Source organism: Phodopus roborovskii, unplaced genomic scaffold, assembly GCF_943737965.1.
Source record: "Phodopus roborovskii unplaced genomic scaffold, PHOROB, whole genome shotgun sequence".
NCBI lineage: Eukaryota > Metazoa > Chordata > Mammalia > Rodentia > Cricetidae > Phodopus > Phodopus roborovskii.
The window spans coordinates 10,957,324-10,983,699 of NW_026126588.1; the positions used below are offsets into that span (position 1 = coordinate 10,957,324).

Consider the following 26,376-nt stretch of genomic DNA (forward strand, 5'->3'; position numbering starts at 1 on the left):
AAAAAAGAAAAAAAAAAAAAATCAGGGATAAGCAACAGGGCTGTGTGGTGTAAATTTAATAACAGTAAATCTTATTCCTACAAAGCGCGAGGTTGGTAGGGTAGTCTGTAGGAATCAGTACTGAAAGCGTGGCTGGAAAAAACCCAACAAAATGATTATGCTGTTGGCGTGCCACGCAAGAGGAAACAGTAGACGCTCCCTGGGTTGCAGTGAAATCGCACAGGACCTTTCTAAAAGGCTGAAGAGAGATTTTAAAAAGTCAATCCCTTGCAAAATAAAAAAGTAAAAAAGTCTCTGTTCACTGCGTTGTCTGTGTTTGTATGAATGTTTTGAAGTTCCCATCACAGTGTTTCTGATTGTCTCCAGATATGTCATGATAATTGGCAACACTGTACAAAATAAAATGTTTAGCCAATGCGATGAAATATACCTAGTGCTCACTGAAAGTGAGCATATGTAATTGCAAACTGACGAACTAAAGATGAACATAACACACACGCATAAAGACACTGTGGACTAGTGACATCAGTAATCCCATAATGCTCATGGCATCAATGGACCAATGGCTCAAAGGACAAAAGTGTTTGCTGACAGTGTGGGAGGACATCTTTTTAAAAATGACTAACTTTTGTGATTTTTTTTTTGTTTGTTTTTTTAAAGCACTCCTAAGTATTTGCACCCATAATCAATCACCAATTTTGTATAGAACAGCCACACACACACACACACACACACACAAAGTCTATTTTTGTCCTGGATTTTTTTTTTCACGCACATACACACAAATCCTTTCTAAGCACTTATTACTGAAAATACCTTTATTATTCTAAACATTAAAAAAAATCTTGAAATCAGGCTATTAAAACTTCGCCCCTCTTCCACCTGGACGTCAGAATAGGAGAGGGTCCTACCATACTAGCAAACTCGATGTGGGATCCGGAATGGAAGCAAGACAGACGGCCGGCAAGTGGGAAGGACAGCCACTCCAGAGCCAAAGCCGAGGACACTGAGGTGCTGCTAGCTGAGTCCAGATTACTTTCTGGCTACATTTGAGAACACCTAACTCACCCTTCCAGCTCCAAAATGAGTAAAAGTCAGGGCATCACGAGAGGCTCGTATTTCTGCATGACTCTCTCAAGAGAGCGTTGGATGCCAAACGCTACTCCATGAGTTCTAGATAACTTGAAAATATTCTTAAAGTGACTGTTATATACAGAATTTGGAAACACACCCTAAATATATTCTTTAATTGGATCCGCTTTAAAAATTTCCTTACTCAATATCCAGTTTCATTGTGATCCAAAAGCAAGAACCAGGGGCTTACAACAAAAGCCACAGGTGGCTACCATCTTAAGCATGACCTCATCTCTGTTCTTCAGGATAAATTAGACTACCTCTTTATTCCCGTTACGGGAACTGGTTTGTGACAATTCACTGTGACACTACCTCATCGTGGCAACTGGTGTTTTCAGAATTTTCCGAGTCTTTGCTCTGGGTTTCCCCATCTCTGATGTTTTCAGAAGTTGGACACTCCCCTTTCCCTGTGGTCTCAGGAACTGTTTTCTCCTCGGGTGGGGAATTCGATTCTTCAATAGCACTGTCTTTCTCTGTGTTTCTTGGCTTGGTATCTTCACTGTGGGGCTCTGGACCCGGCTTGTCTGTCTCCTCTCCAGTCTCTCGAGAGGCCCCCTTTTTTTCTTCCACAGTTTTACTATTTGGGTGGATAGCTGCTGAGGAATTTTTGGAGTCCTTGGATTTCTTGTGCACAGAAGTTTGACTATTCGATCCCGAAGTTGGCAGAGGAGTTTTCTGAGCTCTGCTTCGCTCTGGCTGCTCTTTTCTAGGCGGCCCCCAGATGAAATTCTCTGATGGTGTGTAATGTTTCTGGGCGAATCGCAGGAGCTTTCTTCTCTCTCTTCTGTCTCTAATTGTATACACAAAATACTCCAGAGCGCTCTGCCTAATATTGGGAATAGTGTTTTCCACTAGAGCCTCGTGGAGAATGAATTTCACAAGAGGAGACTTAAAACTCTCGTACCCAAGCTCACCAAGGCTTTTCAGAATTCGTGTGATTCTTAAATAGTTGTGCTGGGACCTGAAAGAGAGAATTGACTAAAATGAGAGAGAATGGAATGCATTTAATGCAGAGGCCTCGGTGTAATGTTAATGTAACCAATGTGAAACTCAAATGTAAAAACAAACAATCCTCTTTAATAGACTCTTCATATAAAGAACTATTGAGATTGAATGGATCCTTGCCAGTGTTACCTTGTTTATACATATCTGGGGACCAGTGACGTAGGAGAGCAGCTTGCACAAACAGCCAAGCATCAGGTTAGCTAGTATCACCATAGGAAGTAAGGCTGGTATAAAAACAGATGGGATAGTGGTGAAGGAGACATAACTCTTACTACAGGAATGTTATAACCGCTCCACTTTATTACTAGTTATGTCTCTTAGCATGTGTAACTTAGAAACCTCATCATGGACATGTACCTACACAAAACAGAGTATGTACAGGGTCTGTACATCTGTGAATTCCAGCATCCACAGGGAACGCCTCTGCTTGCAACATCATCGATGTATGCTGCTTATCACAGTTAGCCACGGCCAACCAGAGACACACTACTTAAGAGCCAAATGGTGATTAGCAGCACCAACTGACAGCAAAATCTGCTAGATAAGGTAAGTCATAGGAACACAGGGCTCAGTCCTGTTATCCGGCTAGAGCAGTTGTGACAAAGGAAAGTACCTGGCTAGACAGAGTCCACCTTAGCTGTTGAGAGAATATGGATCGCAGAGCCAGTCACACCCTAGCTTTGTTACTCAACAGCAATGTGAAATTACAATGCCCATCTAAGCCTCTGTGTTTCCACCTGTAAAATGGGGGAAAGGGCCCACACTCTAACTGTACTGTTGTAAAAAACCCAACGAGATGATACAAATGAAAGACATGGACAAACTTGGGAACTTTGGGACGTTATTTAGAACTATTTTGTGTGTGCATGTGGGTGTGGGTATACATATATGCATGTGCATACGTGTCCTCCGGCGCTGTTTCACGGCTACCACTCACCTTATTTTTTTGAGCCTGGGTGTCACATTGGCCTCCAGGAGGCTAGGCCACTTGGCCAGCATTCCCAGGGATCTGCCCATCTTCACTTCCCCAGTTTCCCCAGTGCTGGCATTATAAGAGTGTCACCCACCAACCTCAGCTCTTAGCATTATGAGTACTACTCCATCTACTAAGATAGAATTTGGATCGAGTAGCACTGTATGTGCACTCAGTTTAACCCACTTCTTCCAAGCCATTCTTACCTCACCTCACCTTAAAAAAAAAAGAGCATGAGTCTCACGTATCACAACCCTGATTCCGAACACGGACTTCCCACACATGCCACTGCTACACGCCTTTTTATTTCAAAACTGAGGCCGCTATTGGGTTAGCGCTTTCCAGTTTGTCACAAGTCATCACCTACCTCCCCAGCCCTGTCCAGCTGAATGCACTTGCCTTACCCCTGGCCAAAACCTTCAGACCCCCCCATTACAGAAACATGTCTGACAGTAACAGGTCAGGTGCATGCTAACCCAGAACTGTTACACAACAGAATGAGCACAGGCTTCCAACTCCCTAAACCCTGCTTTACATCAGACACTGGACCTTCTTGAAAGTGCCATGCATATCTGCCCCAGCTTCCAAATGTGCTTGAATTCTCAATTAGAAGTAATTGCCAAACCATCTGGGAATGTTGGAGAAAGATGTCAAATTATTTGAGATACTGAAGTAGGCTCCATGGTCTTATATTTCCATGAAAGAATACAGACAAAACAAAAATCTTAATTTTCTGAATTAACCAACTACTGGGATAGATAAACTCACACAAATTGTATTATCTCTATCCTCTTGGATGCTTTGTCCCCAAAGTATTATTTAAATTTTAATTCTTTTCAATGTGAAAGGTGACACTTAGACATATGTCTGAGGGTTATGAATATGTATGTGGTATCTGAATTTTTAGAGCTTATTTATGTGTCTGTGTGCATAGCCGTGTAAGTGTATATGCATTTTGTGTGTGTGTGTGTGTGTGTGTGTGTGTGTGTGTGTGTGTGTGCAGGAGACGAGGAGGGTGAGAAGAGGATGCCAGACTCACAGGAACTGAATTTACAGGCAGTGAGATGCCACATGGGTGCTGGGACCCACCCCCTGGTCCTCTCTGCAAGAGCAGTAACTGCCCTAACTGCTGAGCCATCTCTCCAGCCTCAAATCTATATTTTAAAATGTGTTTTGAGCAATGTGACTTGGGTGACATTAGGAAACCACACCGCTAGCGACAGGATTGATTTAGCTGCCACACTAATGTAGAGCTCTTAGACTGAAGGACCTGACAAAACCCGAAACAGGGTGAAGCAGATACAAGACTTGCAACAAACCACTCTAAGGTGAACAGGAAAGTTAGTATTTGCATACACAGTCGTTAATATCTGTACATTCATGAGTGAAATTATTTATGCAACAGAAAAAAATGTAAAGTTAAAAAAAAAAAAAAACACCAGCTGAAGAAAATTATGATCAGGATTCTAGAATGGCATTGTCTATAAAACAGAGACACTGGGTGTTTCAGTACAATTTGAAATAAATGTTGCATTGAAAGGCAACGTGGTAGAAAGAAAAGTTAAATCTTGCTGAAGCTGTACATGGCTTGGGCTTGCTGGGAATGGAGGAAGGGCGGCTATACAGACAAAAAAGAGTAGGGTTGATTTTGCCAGAAGACTAGATAGGTAGAGACAGAACAAGTATGGCTCGCTGAAAACATGGCCTGCACAGCACCTTGGTGGTTGATCTGCTTACCTATACTTTCCTGCCTGAACGTATTTCTCCACGTATTTTATCTCACGGTCATTTGCTCACTCAGTGTTACCGAGTGTTACTCTGATTAAACGGTAAACAGTTTTCCTCCACTGAGCTAGAAATACAACCAAATCCCAGGATATTCTAAAAGGTTCAAGATGCCACATGGCTTCCATCACATATAAGCAATGACATTTAAGGATAAGTCACAGAAAAACCCCAATGAAAATGAAAATAGAGGAGATATGTTTACATCTTTCCACATCATTTGCTCAAATACAATTAAAAAAAAAAAACTTTTGGCAAGTTGCAGTGGCATGTGCCTGTAGTCCAGGATTTGGAAGACGGTGCCGCCGGCAGGATGGCAAATGGACTCAGAGACCTTGTCTCAAAAAAAAAAAAAAAGTCTTGCAGAGAATCCATATTTGTTTCCCAGCGTCTGCATTAGGTAATTCACAACTGCCTGGGATCGCCAGCTCCACTGGATCTTCTGACTTCTTCAGGCATCTGCACATATGTAGCCACATGCACAGACAAGCAGGCACACACATGTACACATATACATGTGAAATGTTTTGTACAAATTTTCAAATTTTTTTTCTTTCTTTTCTCCTTTTTTTTTTTTTTTAAATATACCTAGGAGAGTTCATTCAGAGCTGGGAAAGCAGAGAGACACTGGATGACAGGGGGAGAGATTGCTAGGTGGGACAGAGTGGGGGCTGTGAATTCAGGCCATTCTTCTGACTGAGGCTAAGAGGCAACCTAACTAAATAAAGCCTTCAGAAAGGGCTCTGTGTGGCTCTAAATGAAAAGACCTGACAGATGACACCCTGGGGAGGTGTCAGCCTCTGATCACATTCTGCCCAGGATTTATAATGTCAATGTGCCAAACGACGCTGACATTCCGAGCAGAAGTTACAAAACGATAGTAGTGAGTACACGCAAAGTGAGGTGTGGGGACCTTTGCTAAAGGCTGACTTGCAAACAGCTTTCTTCAACAGTATGACAAAGTTGCTTAGAAGCCATCCAGATGTGGTTATCTGCATGACACAGGCAGATGCATACACACCTGCCTTTAAATACCTTACCTACCAAACTTAAGCCGAGTTAGAAGTTAACAGGTCTCGGGATCATAAAGGTTTATGCCCATATTGTCAAGGCTTTAGCAGAGCCACTATTTTAATAGTGTTACAACACAGGAAAAAGATGCCCCAACACTAGTATTTCTACTCCTTTTACCAAAGCAAGGGTAAATTCTAGGAAGATGCAAAAAATTTAAAGAGCTGATGCCAAGACTCTGATTGTTTTTGGCAAAGAGAAATCACTTATGTTAGTTTTTTTTTTTTTTTTTCTTAATTCTTGCCCAGTTCAGCTAATTACAAGGTGCTAAAAAAAGTTTCTTAAAATTGTTGGGTTTACAGTCCAGTACTCATAAGTCACTCTATAATTAAAAATGGGGGAAAAAAAACCCAGTGTGCATATGAAGAAAATATTTTTAAAACTAAACTTTGGTTATAAGTATTAATTACCATTATACATATTCAAGCAAAAGAATACAACTAAACACATCCAAGAAAGCTGTTAGATCTTCCTTTATAGATTTTGGAATTAACTTGTCATTTACCTAACTCACGAAGATAACTTTTTCTCTTTTTTAGCTAGAAGTATGGCCACACTGAATGAAACCATTTTTGTATAGCATAGACCTCAGTCACGAATTTAATCTAAGCACTTGCATGCATAAAGATATTATAAACCGCCTCTACTGCAAGGAGCCTATAGCCTAAGAGAAAATAGATGAAAGACTACAAGCAAGCAATAGCTATAAACCCCATGAAATGTGGCACACGGAAAGAGAAGCCGCACTTGGCTGCCGGCAGAGGATTCAGAAAGAAACCACTCTGCAGCAGAATTACCAATGTTCTATGCAAAAGTTGTCCTTTGGAGTTTCTGTGCTTTGCTTTAGTATGTACAAGAAGGAATACATGCATTTCGATTCCTATTTCTATGCCCAACATCTAGATAGTCCTATGTCCAACAGCTAGCTAGTCTTATGCCCAAAATCTGGTAGTCCTAATGTTGATGTCTAGCTATCCCTATGCCTAATGGCTAGCTGTTCCCATGCTCAGTGTCTAACTAGTCCTATGCCCAACAGTTAGCTTGTCCTGCTCCCAATGACTAGCTATTTCAGTGACCTACATCTATCTAGTCCTATGCTCAATGGCTATCCAGTCCTATGCCCAATGGCTATCCAGTCCTATGCCCAATGGCTAGCCAGTCCTATGCCCAATGGCTAGCCAGTCCTATGCCCAATGGCTAGCCAGCCCTACTTTCTAGAGAACAGGGCCAAGGAAAAGGCCACTGGCTTACCAGGGGGCTTCACTTACTCATTCAGATGTTGAAATCTTTCTTGCCAATTTACAGCCCGAGCAACATTACCAGTTTTATCAATCAACTTTATTCCAAAAAATTCTAGCATCATCTTATAGGCCAAGAGGAATCTTCTGATTGCTTCTTTTGTTTTCTTGAATTCCTAATATAAGAAGGAAGAAGAAAGTCACTTGAAATGACGCAGTAGCTATTGGGACATTAAAGTAAGGATGCTATTTGGCTATCCTGTGGAAGATGAAATGAGCTTGCATTACCTCAATTTCATATGTAGTTAATTCTTTAGCATAAAAGTTCAAGCCTTGTTCTCTCAGAGGAAAAAGCCTAGTTTGTTAAAAATAAAATGAAAAATTTCAATTAGCATTGTCTTGAGGACACATGATTAAACAGAACATGGTTCAAGGCAGAGAACATTTAACTGACCATTGAATGTAAGTATGGTTGTGCTCCAGCTTCTCATAGTCTCCTTTCCATTTATTTAGAACCTCTTCAATGTAAACACCTAAAAAGTAAATGTTTTGAAAATGAACCATTCATTGAAAACATGGTGATGGCATCCTAACATCCAAGTCACCTGAGTTTTATATTAAAGTATTTAGTTTAAAAATAACACACAAGAACACCCCTAAAAGAGGAATACTCTATGCCATATACTCTATAATGTAATAAGCCAAATTAAAATAAATAAATAAATAAATAAATAAATAATAGCACCTCAGATTACAAATGTTCTGCTGGGTAAGGTACTCTAAAGCAGAGAATGGCAAATATGGGCTAATGATAATTTTACAAATAACGTTTTATTGGAATATAAACAAGCACACTATTTATACACTGTCCACAATGCTTTTTAGTAAAACACAGACTTGAGTGTTCTGCAAAGCCTAACATATTTGCTATCTGTCTCTGTACAGAAAAACTATTCCAAACAGCATTATCATCTCCACATGACTAACAAAACAAATTATTCATAAAAACAATGTTCCTTAAGTGGTATATTTGTTCAAAGCTACATGCTAGCAAATTAATAACAGTAATAATAATAATAATAATATCAATTTCTTCAAAGTCGCACACTAGTAACAAAACAGTCTAGGAGAGAACACTGGTCTTCATATCTGTAGAAAATAAGCCCTTTTATTATGACCCATGTTGTCCTATAAGAACTTAATAAAGTCCTTTTTATTCTCAAGTCTGTCAAGGTCTTTATAATAGTTCAGTTAGCTAATCTCACAAAGAACAAAAACAAACAAACAAATAAACAAACCCACAACTCATCTCATTCCTGTTTTCTCAAAGATCAGCAGCTTGTCACCAAGGCCCCACCCAGAAAGTGTGAAAATTTATATTGACTCACACCACAGGTTTACCACGCTGGGGTCATTTTTCCCCTGCATTTTTTTTTTTTTTTTAATCAGTGGTAAAGGCAACTGCATCTATGTCCACAGGTTTGCCTCCAGACTCCTGGGACCCCAAAAAGTTCAAGTTAATTGACTTTGGCCATTCCGACAATGCTCCTCAGGGCACGGAATCAGGACTCCCTCTCCAAATACCACATCCAGGCTTTGAGCTCCCCTTCCAGTTTAACCACGCAAGATCCTAATGCTCTGGAAGGCATATGGCTTAGGGTCCCTGTTGTGATAAATGCCATGAGCAGAAGCAACACCGCAAGGAAAGGGCCTATTTCGCTCACACTTCCGGCGGCATCATCGTCAACAACTGAAGCGAAGATGGCAGGGTAGGAACTCAAGGCAGGGACTGAAGCAGAGGCCACGGAGGATGCTGCTTACTGGTTTGATTTCTATGACTCGCATGTCTGCCGTCTTACACTATCCCGAACCACCAGCCCAGGGATGGCACTGTCCTGGTGATGTAGGCCCTCCCACATTAGTCGTCAATCAAGAAAATTCCCTAGGCTTTTCAACAGACCAATGTGATGGGGGTATTTTCCCAATCAAGGTTCCCTCTTCCCAAAGGACAGGAGCTTGTATGTAAATATCTGTGCTTCCCGACGTTCTTAGGCGACCCCTGAGAAAAGGTCATTCGACCACAAAGTGGTCACAGCCTACAGGTTGAGGATGTCTGATCTAGGACCTCCCCTAGCTGACTCATGAATGTCACTGAGTTTTCACTGAGTGACAAGAATCAAGAGAACCCGGTCAGTTCATACTACACCTCTAAGGGGACTCTGCTTTGCCTGTCCACAATTCGGACACCCATTGAGAGCCACAGTATGCTGCCTCATTCCTTTCTTACAAGTTTGTAATCAAATTACCATAGCAACTGTGAGTTTCCATTATGGGTTTGGGAAAGGCTCCTATGCTGGGAGGGAGGCTGTGCAATTGTGAAGGAGGCACACTGATTTGGCAGGGTTTGGATTGGATTGCTGTAGTTTCCCAACCCTTGATGTTTGAAAAGTGGCAAAGGTGATTCTAGATACAAGCAATATCTTTCCTAATAGTCTAAATAACGTTTAGGGGCATATCAGAAAGAACAGCAGACCCTGGAACTTAACCCCACTCTAAAATCAGTTCAGTGACCCAGCAAGGCAGTCACGTAGGTTTCAAATGCCGGTTACCGCATCTTCAAGATGGAAAGGCTGTATTCAACCCCCTTCAAAATCTCGTCATTTGAATTTCTGTGGTTCTACAAACCCCTCTTTTACACACACACACACACACACACACACACACACACACACACACACACAAAACCACCATGACACACAGGTAATGCGAAAGTAGAGCTAACCAATATCCATTTCTCCACAGTTCACTAAATGGATGACCACAACTCTAAAACCCCGGGCTCCAGGGACACATCAGCCTGCACGGCAAGGCAAAAAAACAAAGCTGACCAACCAATAAATGCAGCAAGAATACACAAAGTCTAGAATAAGGAAAGAACACGCAGATATCTGTTAGGATTTAAAATCTGCTTTTTACCAAGGTTGCTTACTCACCATCTGGCTTAAACGGAATTTTATTCTTATAAAAGCGAAGGTTGCTCAAGTCATTTTGATATCGGATATCTTTGAAGTTCTGCTAAAAGAAAAGATATATTAATCTCCAATATATGAAAACATGCAAAAAAAAAAAAAAAAAAAAAAAAAGGCACAAAGGCCCTTCTGACATGTTTTCTTACCAGCAGAGTAAAATCAGAAAAACGGAAAGACAAGAGTTTACATGTAAGGGGGAAAGCACCCCCCTCCCCCCGTTGTCTTACTGGGTACTGATGTCGGTATTTGTACAGATCCCTCGCAGCATGGAAGCTCCTCTTTGGTTTAGCAGTTGCTTCTGTGGGATCACCACCCTAAGACACAGAGTGACACTCCTTTTACACAGAGAATGATCCTCAGAAAGTTCCAGAAAGAACTCTAAAATACTCAGCATCCACAAAGAGCCCTGAACATTGACAGCACGTCCAGATACAGGAAACTATTGCGTCTCTTTCTCTTTAATGATGCTCACGAACAGCGCTTGCTGGCATGGCTTCCTCGTTTGCATTACAAACTCGTGTCCTAAGGTCTATCACTAGATAATAAACTTTCAACTCACTAAAGAGTAAACTGTCCAACGCTTTTGGAGGGCAAATGCTAAGGATCAGTATCGATCCAGAGCAGCACTCAGAATGCATTGAAAACATGTTTCACCAGATGTGAAATGAGCCTATGACAAAGTTTATTTCATATAGGACAATGAAAGGGTTAAGATGGTAAATCAATTCTAAACAGAAGATTCTCATTAAATTCGCATCTCAGAGCAGCACTTGAAAGTCAAGTAAGAGTTATGAAAGGGAAGGGGCATTTTCAACTAAATTAGCTTGCGTTTGAACTCCTTCAAAACAACGTAACATACAAGGCATGAATAATCATCTGCCCATTCAATGATCAATAGGCTATAAAATCAGCAAACTTGAGATAAATATGCAAAGCAAAACAGAGCTCTGGGATCGAATGAATGTTGACTGAAGTGCGTTCTATGTGGTAGTTCACTCATGCTGCCTACAGAGTGCAACTTCTGTGATGGCATTGTAGACCAATAAGATGCAGGGCTGGCATTCTTTAGCTACCCAGACCATATCATGTATGACAAAACGCTTTTGTCCAGTGACATGCAGGACAATGATGGGACATGGTGAAGCCTGCGGTGTTAAAATATGAATATTCATCAAGAAAGCACCCCCCCCCCCCCCCCGCCGCCACTGGTCCTTCCTCTCTCATCATCTTCCACCCTCTGTGTGTGTTGACAGACTGGCATCCTTCTAAGCAATTTTCACACGTTTCTGAAGTGGTGTGATTCTCACTCTTACTACAAGTACAGAGCCACTTTAACACCAAATCCTCTGATGTCTAACGGCAGTTACACTGTCATGTTACATAAGCAAGGAAAAGCTTCAATTCTGGTTCTTGCCACACTTTTCGAAATAGCTCTCTGCCTAGCAAGTTTCAGAATCTACTTAGCCTGAGCTACAACCACATGAATCATCACCCGCATTTGCAGAAAGCACTTTGCCATTTACAAAACACTTGCATGTATATTAATTACTTCACACGAGTCTTACAACATACCTGACTGGCAGTCATTAGTGCGTGTGTCTTAGAAACACGGTTGCTTGCTGGAGCTTAGAGGGACGGAACGAGGCTCAGAGCCCAGCAACAGTGCAAGAACTAGCTGCTTCCGTGTCTGCCTAATTAGGTCTGAGGCGGTTTCATCCCTGCTAAAAGTGATGGAAGTGATGGGTATTTGAAAAGCCTGTTATAAAGGTCAACGACCCAAGATGTGGAGCCAAGAGACTAAGGTGAGTCTTGGTTCTGCTACGTAGTGTCTGTGAGGCCTTCAGCAAATCACTTAGCCAAATCTTAGTTGTATCACCTATGAAATGAAGATAGACTCATGTCTTGTCTGTATCCCAAGACTGCTGTGTAAATAATTGCACCCTCCACCCCTTGCCAGCATCTGTCCTGCATCCTGGCCTCTTTTACCTCCTCAGCCAGGATTCTGTACCTAAACATACCATTCCTTTCCCCCTGAATCATCAAAACTTCCCTCTTCCAAACCATTCCCCGAAACCAGCAAGCATGCTATAGTCTCTGTAAACTTAGGTATGATAGCTCACTTGACCCAAGTCTACCCCAACTACAGGCCAAGCCTCTGCTCCCTTTTGAAGTAAATCATCACCAAAGAATTACATATACTCTGTATCCTTCTAGAGCCCATCCCATGACCTAAATAAGGGTCTTTCCACAGCATCGTATTAAAAAATGGGACTATCAGGAACTTTCCAAATAAATCTCTGTCTGGTCAAATCATGTCTCAGTGACCATCCCAAGTGACTTCCCAGCAGCACGGAACCCTCCACCCTGAAGCAATGTTAGCACTGGGCTGTCAGAATATACCACACCCTCCTATCTTATTTCCTGTGTCACTGGTCCTCTTTTTTTTTTTTTTTTTTTTTTTTTTTTTGTTCCTCCTCATCACACCCTCTGTATAGAGGAATGATTCTCAACCTGTGGGTCACAACCCTTTCATAGGGGTTGGATATGAGACATTCTACATTAGCAGATACTTACAATTCGTAACAGTAGTGAAATTACAGTTACAAAATAGCAACGAAGGAATTCTATGGCTGGGGAACACCACAACATGAGGAACTGTATTAGGAAAGTCTAGAGAAGTTTGGTCCCCCACCCTCATGACTCCTTGATGGCCTCTTACCTTGCACTGATTTTTAAGTACAACCAATCTTAAACGCCTGCTGCCTACGGCCTACAGCTCCAGTCAGTCCTAGCCCCAGCACCTACTTATAGATAACATTAACTACTCTGCAATCCCACTTGGATGTTTAATAGGATGGGAAATTTAAGATAAGACTTAACCTCTAAAGCATCTTTCGCCCCAGGCTTCCTCATCTCAGTTAATGGCACCATCCTTTGTCTGATGTTTACAGGGAGATGGACCGGCAGCAAAGACAGTGGGGAGAAGCCCGTCTGCAACCTATTTTAAAGGGGAACTGAACAAATAGGGTGAAGAGTAACAACATAAAGCCAAAAGGTTATTTAAGAACTCTGGTGGTACTTGGGGCGGGAGGGGGGGCATTAAGGGGTGGCTTACTATTTACTCAGGTTCCAGCCCACTGGCTTAAATGTTACCACCACGCGATTTTACATAGATTGACCTAGTTGATTAGATTATTACCTGTTTCTTTTTTAATATCCCAAACTTCTGTGGATGGCTACTTACCTGGGGGACAAATGGAAAAATAAAACATGGAAATATGACATAAAATACTGTTTTAGGGTTGGGCACACAATGTTAAGCGCAAACCAGAGCCCAAGGGAAGGGTGGCCGTGATCGCACTCATCTGGGCCAATGCGCTCCTCACTTTGGCGACAGGCATACTTAGGTTTGCATCTTTTTTCCCCCTTTATGCTCTGGGCAAGATTCTCTCTGGAAGGCTCACAATTCTCCAAAATGGGGAATTAAAACAACATGCATACCCCGAAATTGCATTCCATCTCTATAAACATGCTCAATTAGCTCCCATAGAAAGGGTTCTCTTCCTGGCAAGGTGATGCTTCCCCTGAAGTCACATTGGAAGTTGGGCTCCATTTTCCCTTAAGTGGTAAAAGGATTCTGTATTAGGATACAGACCCACCAACCTTAAACACACTGCAGACTTCTTTAAAAAAAATATATAGCTTCTCCATTTAAAAGTTTCTGAAGCTAGGAGAGGTCTAAAGGGACACCATCTCTCTCGCTCTCTTTTCTAACCTCTCTGCCTAACTTGGTCAAATGATTTAAGCTTGGTTGGATCAACAAGTCTTCTGTGTTAAACACGACTCTTAAGGAATGTCTTTAAGTCGTTGAAAGGTCTGTCTTGAGGGAAAGAACCGAAGCATATTAAGTTCACACAGGAACCTTTCTGCAATACTTTTAATGGCCGTGGACCCTGCTCAGGGGGGGGGGGGAGACTGTAGACTCGGAAAATGCAGCCCCGTCCTGTTCTGAAATTTTTTTTTCTATAACAAACAGTAACACACACCGGCTGGGTCCTCTATTTTTAGGTTGGTTCCTCCCAACCCACCTTCGTATTACCCAGCTTAGCTGCAGAGGCAAAGATAACACCTAGCGGAGTCGGGGTTTGCCTTGGGGGACTTCCCCGTGGAGCTCACAGCAAGGCCCCGGGCCAGCAGCTAGCCATCCAGGCGCCCCTGGCCACCTCAGGCTCGCCCAGGTCGGATGCCCGAGCCACAGACGCCTAGCAACCCTCCCTGCAACCCCCGGGGGGGCGCGCGCTGTCCCCTCCGCGGTGCCCGGGCGCTCAGTCCCGCCGGGCCCACCACGGGTCCGGGAACCGCGTACCTGCTCTGCGCCCGCCGCCTCGGCGTGGTCCTCGGGCACCGGGCTGGCGCGGGGCCGCCCTCCGGCTCTCTCGGGAGGCTGCTCGGGCTGCTCCGGTTCGTCGTGCTCCTGGCCCTCGCCACCGCCTGCTGGCCCCGGCTGCTCGGGCTCGGGCTCCGAATCGGTCTGCCAGGTGGAGTCGCAGTCCTCCACGGTGGTGGGCTCGCGGAAGCTGACCCCGCCGAGCAGGTTGCCCATTGAAGAGGCTGCGGCAGCGCGCTAGGGCCCGGGCATGGCCGCGCTCCGCTCGGGGCGCAGGCGGCAGCTCGCACGGCCCGCGCCGCACAGCTCAGCGCGGACACCGGCGCTCCAGCGCACAGGCTGGGAGGAGCCGGGCGCCCCGCGGCCGCCGCCACACGCGTCCCAGCCCGCCCATCCCGCCGCCGCCCCGCCCCCGAGGTGCCAACCCACTCCCGAGCGCCGACGACCAGCTCCTCCGGGACGCGCCCCCCTGCACGGTCCCCAGGAGTGGACAGGGGTCAGCTGCTGCCCCGCCCCATCTGGCCCGGGAGCCGCCCCCTTGGGGCTCCTCCCAGCCAAGCGGGAAGACTGATCCCGCCCAGGTCAGAGAGTGGAAGGAGGTGTCTCCATCAACAGTCGGGTCCACCCCCCGCCCCCACCGGCTGGTCCAAAAGGAAGATGAATTAGCCTCAGCAGCAGAAGACAAAAGCTAATGGTGACAGCGCACCCTCTAAACAGGAAATCCAAGCTTCAGGAAGAGTACTTAGGGCCACCTAGAGTCCCAGTGGGTCTATATAAAAGTCAGAGCTATCTGTCACCCCAGCCAAAGAGCAAAGTTCTCTTGAGACAAAGGGGCTACTGTAAGGAACTGGACCAGCACATTGCATCTATGAGTAGTTTTAAACCACTCCACATGTGTGCTCTATGCAGGGAAATTTCAGAATCTCAGATATCATCTACCACAGAGAGGCTGGTTGTAAGTAGATTCAGAGTCACGGTTCCAAGGCGAACCATTCGGTAAGAGTACTTCAAGGCTAAATAACAACCAAAGAATCCGAAAATGATAGAGTATGAAATCAATCTCAAGAAGCTCTGGGGCCGTCTTCCTGCAGATGAATCTGGACGGGACATTTTCTGCTCTGGAACACTGCCTGGGTTCGTGCAGGGAGCTTGGCACTCAGAAAACATTGTTGAATAGGGCCAATAAAATGGGTTAGTTTTGTTGTTTATGGATCGATTGTACTCAAAACTAGTAACTAAAATATATATATAAATCAAGGTAGATGGATACTACAGATAATTCACGGTTGTTACTTTTCAAACAATCCATTGGGTGTACTTCTGTCACTGGTTTCTGATTTTGGATAGGTTGCATAGCTTCTTGAGACCCCAATTCCTCATCTTCAAAATGAAGCCAGGTTTTTCTCCAGAGTGGTATCTAGCTTGACCTTTAATGACTTTATGACTGGCAGAGGCTCTAAAAGTAATAATGGGTCCATAATACACACAAAAAGAGCTTTCTGGTTAGGTTATCGTAAAAACTGATATTAAGACGAAATCCTTCTTGTCAGACCCAGACAAAATTAGAGCCAGACAGCGTTATTGGGGGAGGGTGTGTTCATGCCTGTCTGAGGTAAGTAGTTTCTTGGCTCCCAAGATCTTTTTGTCCTAAAAGACCATCATTATTTGCATGTCTCTCCCACTAGAGGTAAAAAAATATTATCCTTAACATCAAGATTACAGCAGTTGATACAAATGCTCCTGCGAAACGTTATCCTAGCAATCCTACCTACTGTACAAGTGAAGTCATCTCAACTCCTTCCTCCCATCTCCCAAACCTAGAATCTTGACATCCAAGAATCTTATGTAAATCCATCTCTTTTTGACTTTAGAATCATATCCTTGCCTCAAATCTTTTTGAGTATACCCACAGTCTACTGTTGCATGCCTACTCTCTCCACAATGCTCCGATCTTCCCAAATCAACATTTCAGAGAATCTCCAATTGTCCTTTCTGTTGACAATGACTTGGTGAAAAAACAATTATGGGGTAGCTGCAAAACAAATCAATCCAACACTGTTAAAATGCAGGGATTCCATTCATCCTCCATTGGTGCTGGACTAGAACATAACGCAAGAGCAAACGGCAAGCTAGTCCAGGGTCGATGATGCTGAAAGTCTAGGGATAATATGTCCAGGTGATCCACCAGTTGGCCTAGTTGTGTGCAGAATAAAGTCGATTGCGTTGCCTTGCTTTCCTGTAACTAAGAGTTGATTTCCCATGCTCCCAGATGCCTTGGTTGCATGTAGGTTTTTATCTAAGGCTGAGACTCCATGAGGTTCTCCCCGTTTTGTGGCATCATCCCTGTTCAGGTCTTGTTTAGGCAGTCATGTTCCGGAGACTTCATGGCATAGCTGCCCTGACATTTCTAAAAGAGGAAATCTCACAGCAAAGCAAACTCCTGTCCCTTTGTCTGTCATGAGCTCTCCGCTCCCTCTTCCAATATGTGAACCAACAATGAAAACAAAATAAAAGTCTATGAATCTGAGAACGAACCAGTTGGTGGGGGTGCATGGGAGTGGCTGGAGGGAGGACAGGGAAGGGCAAAAATGACGTGATCATATTTTAATTTCAACAATTAAAACAAAAAAAAAAAAGAAAAGACACTCACACTCTTGCATTGGTTCTAGTTTAGCTACTTGAAAACTTGGAATCAGAGAACCTGGAATGAGAGCTATTCTGAGGTTTTCAAAGTTAAGTCATAAGGAAGTTTGCACTTTCAGCATATTATTTTGGGTTATTCCCTCGGATAGCTCTGGGCTGACATGTAAATTCAACTAACTCTCTTGACAGCACTTTGCTGACAAGGCTACTGGAATAGGCCAGGACTACAGGCTAATCCCTGTCTCTCTGTGTCTCCTGATAATGTGAATTGCGTTGTGTTGAATCCATTCACCACACAGATCTCATTCAGTAGGATTCATTGATCCTACTTGGAACAAAATAAACACACAATGGAGCACTGCTTGAATTTCTGAGTCATGAAATTTAATAAAATGACTATTGTTTTTAGGTCACTAAAGTCTGAGCTACTCAATTATGCAGTGGGAGGTATGAACACAAGCCTATGTATATTTACATATATAAACATAAGTTTCTGATCCAGTTAAGCTCTTACCTTTTCCTATACATTTTGGCATTTTTATCAGCTTGTATAGGGTAATAGATCACCTGCCAAGGTGTGAAATGTGTTTATTAGTGAGTGTTGTTTTATGTGGAATATAAAAACATAATATAGAAAACAATAAAAGTAATTTTAAAGCAATAACTTGCCTACATTGTATCCAATGCATGTTTTTAATAGTTAATTTTGAATGTCTCTTAGGTCCTGTAAAAAAAAAAATGGAATTATCCTTGATGAAAACTAATTAAAAATTCTTTCCTACCTTTGAGGGTATATAACACTTTTGAATTAACAGTTAAGCATATTTTTAAAAATTCATCATTTTGCTGGATATGGTAGCATACCCCCATCTTAGTTAGGGTTACTATTGCTATGATAAAATACCATGAACAAAAGCAAGCTTGGGGATGGAAGGGTTTATTTGGTTTATACTAGTACATCATATCACAGTTCATCATCAAAAGAAGTCAGGACAGGAACTCAAACTGGGTAGGAACCTAGTGGCAGCCATTCAAATGGCCATGGAGGAGTATACCCCATGGCTTTCTCAGACTGCTTTCTTATAGAACCCAGAACCACCAGCCCAGGGATGGCACCACCCAAAGTGGGCTTGCCCCTCCCACATCAATCACTAATTTTAAAAATGCCCTACAGGCTGGACTATAGCGTATGCAGGCATTTTGTATTTATTTATTTATTTATTTATTTAAATTCATCTTACATCCCAACCACAGTTCTCCCCCACCACCCCTCCTCCTACCACCCCCTCAACCTTCCCAGACCACCTCCTGCCCCGATTCACTCCTCCCAACAGATAAGGGCTCCCATGAGAAGTCAACAAAGTCTGGCATATTAAGCTTGGGGGCAGGAACAAGCCCTTCCTCTCTGCATTAAGTCTGAGCATGGCATCCCACCATAGGGAACGGGCTCCATGAAGCTAACTCATGCACCAGGGATAGAGCCTGTTCCTACTACCAGGGGCCCCTCACATAATCCAGGCTTCACAACTGTCTCCCACATACAGAGGGTCTAGTTCAGGTCCATGGAGTTTCCACAGCTGTCGGCCTAGAGTTCCAGATGGAACCATCTGAGTGAGGTAACCCAGACTCAGAAAGACAAACACAGTATGTACTCGCTTATACATGGATATTAGATGTAAAGCAAAGGGCACAGGTATTTCTTAATTGAGGTTCCTTCTTTGGTGACTTTAGCTTGTGTCCAGCTGACAGAAAACTAGCCAGCACCACTCCCATAATGTTGGCTACTCAGAACACTGAGGTGGGAGGCTTAATTAAGCCTGGAGTTTAAAATCAATCCAAGCAACACTGGGAGAAATTGTCTCAAAGCAAAGCAAATTTCATCACTTAGCAGAGCACTAGGAAACATCTTAATTTGTTATGTTAGATCTAGTCATCATTCATCTAATACATCCTTTAAGAATACCAGATTGAGCTCTAACATGAATTACATGTGAAATGAAGAGAAAGTACTATTAGAATGAACAGTAACGAAGCCTGGCTTCTGCCTCCCCATGTCCAGGAGTCACACAGGCGCTACTGCCATTTTCCAGGGTAATTCTGCTTTCAATTTTGTTTGGGAAGTATCGAAAGGTCTTAAAGAGGAATGGACACTTCAGAAACTAAAGCTTTGGGTAGATTCCCAAATGCATCTGGCAAAACTTGCATTTGATTTTTAAGAATATTAACAAAGGAGGTCTTGTTGTGTATGTCCTTTGAGAATCTTCCTAATAAATGCAGAGGTCGGATGAAGGACCACTTTACCTAACCTCAGGAGTTAACTCTTCAGCAGCTCCCAGAATCCTTGGGGAACAAAGAAAATAGACATCTCAGAGAAACAGCTGTGTGCTGATGGGAGCTGTCGTTCTGTATATATGTTTCTCATACTGGTTAATGAATAAAGCACTGTTGGCCAATAGGAAAGGAAGATAGGAGGGACTAGGAGACAAGGAGGAAAGAGGAAGTAGGAAGGAGGAGTCAAGATGGAGAGATGGGAGAGAGCAAAACCGCCAGCCGCCTCTTCCTGGTAAGATAAGACCACGTGGAAATACATAGAAATGTGTTAATAATTAAGACAGAGCTAGCCGATAGGAAACTAGTACCTGGCCAACACATTATATCAAATACAGAGTCTCGGTGTGTTAATTGGGGCTGGTGCGGTGGCAGGACAAGACCAGCAGTGGGCAGAAAAACCCTAGTCCTTACAGTGTGCTATGGTAATCCCTTGCATTCACCACAGTAAACGTCTCTGCTAACACTTGCCACTTACAGAGCCACTATGACCCTAAGAAAGAGATGCTCTTTGTCCCACTGGACTGGAGGCCCCACCCCAGGACTCCAGGAGACACCTTCTTTATAGGACACAACCTACACAACTGCTTCTGGAGTCTTTGATCAAACCAGAACTTACTAGAAATTTCCTGAGATCATCTGCCATTTTAAAAAAGGAATTTGTAAATGTTTTAGTTTATGAAGACAAAATTAGGGATGTTTTTTCATTAGCTACCACCTCCTAGTTCTATCTCCTGCGTGTGCAGCTTCACCATCACTAACAGGATGCCTCCTACAACATCTGCTCTCCCACTGGATACCACATTTGGACGGGCTATTTTTATCCTGCCTGTTATTTCTTATCTTTATAGGATTTCATTGCCAATATATTTTCTTTCCATTAACTCTTTGCTGAAATGTTCTCACTACCACCTCCGATAGTATTCATTCAAGCATTTTTTTTTTCTAGCTCAGAACTAGTTCTCAAAGTTGCTTCAAATGAGATGCAGACATAAGAGAACATATATCTTGCTTCAACTGGATCAAATTTGATGTGAGTTTTATGTAAGAGATTTCTACATTTGTAATAATTGATAGAAGATGCCAAATATTATGCTATCAAGTCTTGGTAACAAATGAATTAAATTCTCGCATTGGCAGCCAAACTGCTGCCAAGATCCTGATGCATGCCTGGGGTACTTTAAATATTACCACATCGAATCTATCAAAATGACAAAATACATGGAGTGTGTGACTCTAGTTTGTTTGATTGGTACCCCAACACTTAATTTGTTTCACCAACATTCACTAGGGATAGCTATTGTGAGAGTCAGGGCCACAGACTGAGAGTTTGAGAGAACACTGGAGAAGACAGCGATTCAGCAAACAAAAATAACCCTACACACTGAAAATACAATAGAGGCAAGATGAGACTACAGTCTCATTGGCTATTTTTACTCTTTTGGCTCTTTGTTTTTGCTTTTTTTTGGGGGGGGGACCCTTCCACTGGGCCCCAAATAATCACACACGGAGGGAGGCTTATTCTTATTTACAAATGTCTGGTCTTTGGCTTGTTTCTGGTCACCTTTCCTTAACTTATTATTATCCCAATCCCATCTACATTTTGCCTCCAGGCTTTTTCCTTCCCTTACTTCTGTATACCTCTTACTTTCACTCTTACTACATGGCCGGCTGTGAAGCTGGGTGGTTGGCCCCCTCTTTTTTTGCTCCTTGATCTGTCTTGTTCCTGATCTCTCTTTTTCTCCTACTAATTCTCTCTGCATGCTAGCCCCTCCTATCCTTTCTCCTGCCTTGCTATTGGCCATGCAGCTCTTTATGAGACCAATCAGGTGTTTTACACAGGCACTGTAACCATTTTCACAGAATTAAACAAGCACAGCATAAAAGAACGAAGCGCATCATCTTTGCATCATTAAAACAAAGGTAACACATCTTAAAATAAGGTTCCCCAACACAGCAGTGTGGCATTAGGAGGTTCTCTGAGGGAGGTGATGTACAAGGGAAGAAACGAAGTCTTGAAGGAGAGAGAAGTAGCAGACAAGCAGCAGCGAGAAGAGCATTTCAGATCAGGACACTGATACTGACAAAGACAGCAGTCAAAATCAAGATTGGCTCCCAGCAGGTGTGACCCGAGTACAAACTTCAGAGGGAAGCAAGCTGGCTGGAGCAGCAGGGTCCAGAGCAACCAGCTTAAAGCTGTTTGTTTTCCTTCCCTCAAAACTAGTAGCTAGTCAATTTCTTCAAGAACAGCCCTATTTCTATGACTGCTGTAAGCCTCTGATGTCCATTCCTTCGTCACAAAGTACTGGTAGAAGGAGAGACCCCCCTCCTCATGCCCCCCCCCACCCAAACTGGCAAGTTCTTGGAGGCACTTGCTCTACTGCCTGATAGATGCGCACTTCGTTTTGTGGGATCCAAGAAACATTGATTCTCGAACGCATCTTCTTCCACTTAAATTCGAAAAATGATATGTTTGAAAACCCCCACAGTGGGGAAGATGATGAAGAGGGAAGACAGCACTGTTAAAATACTGGTTTACTTCGAAGGACTAGCTTTCGAATCAAAGGTCAAGACCATAGTTGCTGTCGGTATTGAGTATTTTCATAGTACAATGGCCTTTATGCCCCTACCAACCGCACCAAAGTTCTTACTAAAATCAAGGTTAAAAGCTTATAGTGTATGTTAGTGTATATTGTGTTAAGACACGGGTGTTACTAGACTTACTGATAGTGATATTAAGCTGAAACTAATATGATAAGAACTAAGTAAGAGATCATCATTTGCATAGCTAAACAAGGGGAGTCAGCCTGTGAACTAAAAGTAGACTAGTCTTCAAAAGTAAAAATAACACTTGTTCAACACTATGGTTTATAGTTCTCATTTGGATAATTCAGCTGCATATTGTTATTTTAAAATAAATACTATAAATCTTATGAAACAAGAGTATTTGATCTCAAAGTTAACTGCCTCATTTCATGAATTAAAAGGTTATCTGTATCATATAATCTTTTCGAAAATTACCCCATTATTTTTTCTTATGTAATTCTTGTTCTTGGTCCTTTAAATTTTTCTAATCACTTAAAAGTATTGCAGTAACTGAACCAACGGGGTGGGGGGAGGGGGGAGGGAGTGGGGGGGGGTATGTGAACACATCCTGGACTTCCCCTCCCCCAGATCTGACGGACATTGGCTATTAAATCAACAAAGAAACAACACATGGTTTGTGTGGGGATACACCTTGTCTTTTGAAATAATCCTAAAGACATGTGTTTCCTCCAGGCTACTCTGAGTACAGATGCCACTATGAGAACCCATCAGAAGCAGTGGCTCTGCTGGTTTGGAGCCCTGGGGCCCCGCCCTGGAACAGGAGGCCAGAAGATGAGCATGTGTGCCTTTAATCTGGGACTTGCTGTCAGCTTCAGTACACTCATGCTCTGCCTCAGGGACAGCCCAGACAGTTTAAGATTAAACAGACCAGCCTTGTCTGGCCTTCAGTGAGAAGGGTGTGCTGTTTGGAGACCTAAAGAGTAACTCAGCATAGGCGGTCAGCCACTGCCAAAGTGCCCAACTGAGAATGGGGTACACTCAAGTCCAGTCCACTTTCCAATAGCAATGGGGTTTTTTGCTTGCTTGTTTTTTCAGGCTTTGTACTGAATGTTTACCTTCCTGAGGCAGCATTCATGCAGTTTTGTCTCAGTTCAAAACTCTTTCCCTCAAGGCTCAACTCTCCGTGCCCCATGTTCAAGCAAGCTCCAATGTCCTCGCTTCCTGACATTCAATCACTTGCCACACTAGCCCAGAGCCCTGTATGATCAATAGAGTGTGCACTCCAACATACAACATATGAGACAAGGCTCTAAAGACATCACTGATTCCATCCTGGTACCCTGAATCGTTTGCCCAAAGGAAGACTAGCTTTCAAGCTGTGAGGATGTGTGGTCGACCCTGTTAAGAGGGGGCATTGGCCCCTAGCCACAGGGACTGAGCCACCTTGGAAATGAATTGTCTAATCCAAGGTAAACCTTCGGGTTCCTACCACTCCATTTGACACCCCACTTTCTTTATCCTCATGTAAGTCCCTCAAATACTTCAAGAGAAAAGTGATCAGTGTAGCCAGCCCTTCCTCAACTCCTGAGCAGCAGAAAATGGGAAAAGAAGTCAGTGATCATTGTTTGGAGCTGCTGTGTTTGGGGACTGATTTGCTACAAAGTCAGAGTAACTGGAACATCATGGAGTCAATGCCCAGTCATCAATGTCAGTCATTCCTCACATTCCTGCTGATCGATCACCTGTGATATGAGACATACTTCATATCACAGGGGAATGTCCATGAGTAAATACAGACAAAATCCAAAACAAACCAAAACAAAGACCGATTCTTTGGGGGGGGGGGAATGTTGAAGCATAAAACAATGGGATGATTTTCTTTGCTAATGAGAAAAGGTTATTTATTCTTGCATTAAAAAGTATTTATTTCCTAGGTAGTAGTCATTGTGATTTATGACAAATGCTGGTTAAGAAACACAACAAACAAGCTAGAATTCTGCCTGCAAGATCACGGTGGAAAGTTAAGGAGATAACAGATTGGAGGAAAGTTAAAATGAGGCCATCATACCTGGCATACCGTGACCTTAGACCACGGTAAAAATAGATAATAAATTGGAATACAGAGAGGACGGGGAAACTGCTGGTGTAGAACACACATATATTTTTAAGAATGTTGGTGGTTGGAAGAAAAAAGAAAGGTCAAGAGCGTGTTTCCTCCCTCAGCTGGATTTATCGCTGGCAGCTTCCCATCTCCGCTGGCCTAAGACAAGGCAGTCTCGGGGAACTAGTAGACGCCAAAGAGTGGACATTTTCTTTAAAAACACCATTACAGGAACATAGTCCCAGCTCTGCAAGCAGGGATTGTCTTTTTGACAGCAAAATGAGCTTTACAAAATAATGGAATGGCTGTCACAAATTTCGTAGCTGCTTATAGACAGCAACGCATAGGAGAAACCGCGGCCAGCATGCTCAAGCCAAGATCGCCTTGTGCAGGGCGGCCAGGCCTGCACACATGAGCATGCGCATGAGCATGCGCATGCGCGGCAGGCATTCCTCCCTGAGCCAAGCCTCGAAGCCTCGCTGCACAGAGACACTGACAGAGACCTGACCCAGAGACACCCAGAGGAAAGGAAATGCAGCCGCCTGAGCCAAAGGGACCTCGGGAGGGGCTATAAAGGCAGGTCTATAAAAGCATGCTCTGCTCCTCACAGACTCCCAGTGCCCGAGTCCTCACGGGGTGTCCGAGCCGGGTCACCCTCAACCTGGGGCGCGTGGGTCCCATGCTGGCATGGGTCTCGGCCCGCTTGAATCAGGGTGTATTTTATTTTATTTTATTTTATTTTATTTTATTTTATTTTATTTTATTTTATTTTATTTTATTTTATTTTATTCTTCCATCGCTGAGGCTGCTTTTTGTTTGGGCCCTGACCTTTGCCTTTTGTTGCTGGCGGCGGATCCAACGTTGGTGCACTTGAACTTTTTCTCTCTGCACCCTCTTGGACTCCTCTTCACCCTCGAGGCACCCCTTCGTCGGTGACTTGCTTGGTGAGTTGACCTCTGCGTGTTTCATGTCCTTGGTCCTCACGAAGGTGAGCGTGGGGACCCTCCTCCTTTTCTGTCTTTGCCTTTTCGGCTGTCTGGTACCCCTTGGTGTATTAGGTAGGAACATCTACTACACTTAGTTCGGACGCAGTTCCTGTTTCTGTTCTAGTCTGCCTTAGTCTGTTTCAGACAGTAACATAATACACCAAAACACACCAATGTAAAAAACGAGTGGTCAGTAACTAGGATGGTTTTCAGGCAAGAGCTTATGTAAACACAGGAGTATCTTCAGGAGCCCAGCTGGTTTCCTCTGCTGGGTGACACTCTCCCAGGCAAGCTCCCTGAGGCCAGCTGAACAGGCTCAGAGCCTTAAAGAGCCGGTGTGTGGCGTTCACCTAACCTCTTCATCATACCAGGCCTTTAGGACGCTCTCGAGAGACCAGTCTATGAGAGCTGTGCTGGTGTGTCTTTACCACCCATTCTAATCCAGTGGTTCTCAGCATGTCTAACGCTAATCCTCATAAAATTATCTCATTGCCACTTCATAAGTATAATTTTGCTACTGTTATGTATGGCAATGTAAATATCTGATGTGCAGGACATCTGATACTGTGACTCTCCAAGGTGAGAACGGATGCTCTCACCTATCAGTGCCTGCCCTGAGTGGACATCAATGCCTTCCGAAGGACATTGTATTCTAGGCACAGATCATTCAATGTGAAGCAAGAAGCACATCCATAAACTTTCGGAAAAGTCATAATTTTCATTACTATGCCAAACTTTTGTTCTGCAAATAACACAACAGGAAAATCATATACACACAAAAAGGCTTACGTCTGGGATGTATGAAAAATTTCAAAGATCAAAAGTTAAAAATGTTTTAAATGACAAAGATTATAGTAGAGACTCCACCAGAAGAAAACACACACACACACACACACACACACACACACACACACACACACACACACATACACACATGTGGTTAAAGGGCAAATCAACCAAGAATATAAAAAGATGCTTCAAATCATTAGCTATCTGTGGAAATGAAAGTCGTATAACTATAGTAACATAGCAGTACATACCTGTGAAACTGGGGGCAGGAAACAGTACTGGCAAAGACAAGTGGTTGCGTTGCCAGGGAAATCTAATATGGTTAATACATTCTTAAGCATAGGTATAGGTTTATAAAGC

General features: G+C 43.2%; 1 protein-coding gene across 2 annotated transcripts; it reads right to left on the minus strand.

Annotated features, from left to right (window-relative positions):
* Positions 1-800: 800 nt before the first annotated feature.
* On the minus strand, positions 801-15,001 carry Ogfrl1 (opioid growth factor receptor like 1). 2 transcript variants are annotated; one of them, XM_051204410.1, is made up of 7 exons: positions 14,602-15,001; positions 10,463-10,549; positions 10,200-10,278; positions 7,661-7,739; positions 7,495-7,561; positions 7,237-7,382; positions 801-2,095 (listed from the first exon to the last, which is right to left on the minus strand). In XM_051204410.1, exons 1-7 carry the CDS (start codon positions 14,836-14,838, stop codon positions 1,432-1,434), a joined length of 1,359 nt encoding a protein of 452 aa, XP_051060367.1. In that variant the 5' UTR covers positions 14,839-15,001; the 3' UTR covers positions 801-1,431. The 2 variants fall into 2 exon arrangements, with proteins under 2 accessions (XP_051060367.1, XP_051060366.1); XM_051204409.1 differs by having other exon boundaries at positions 10,200-10,281.
* Positions 15,002-26,376: the final 11,375 nt, after the last annotated feature.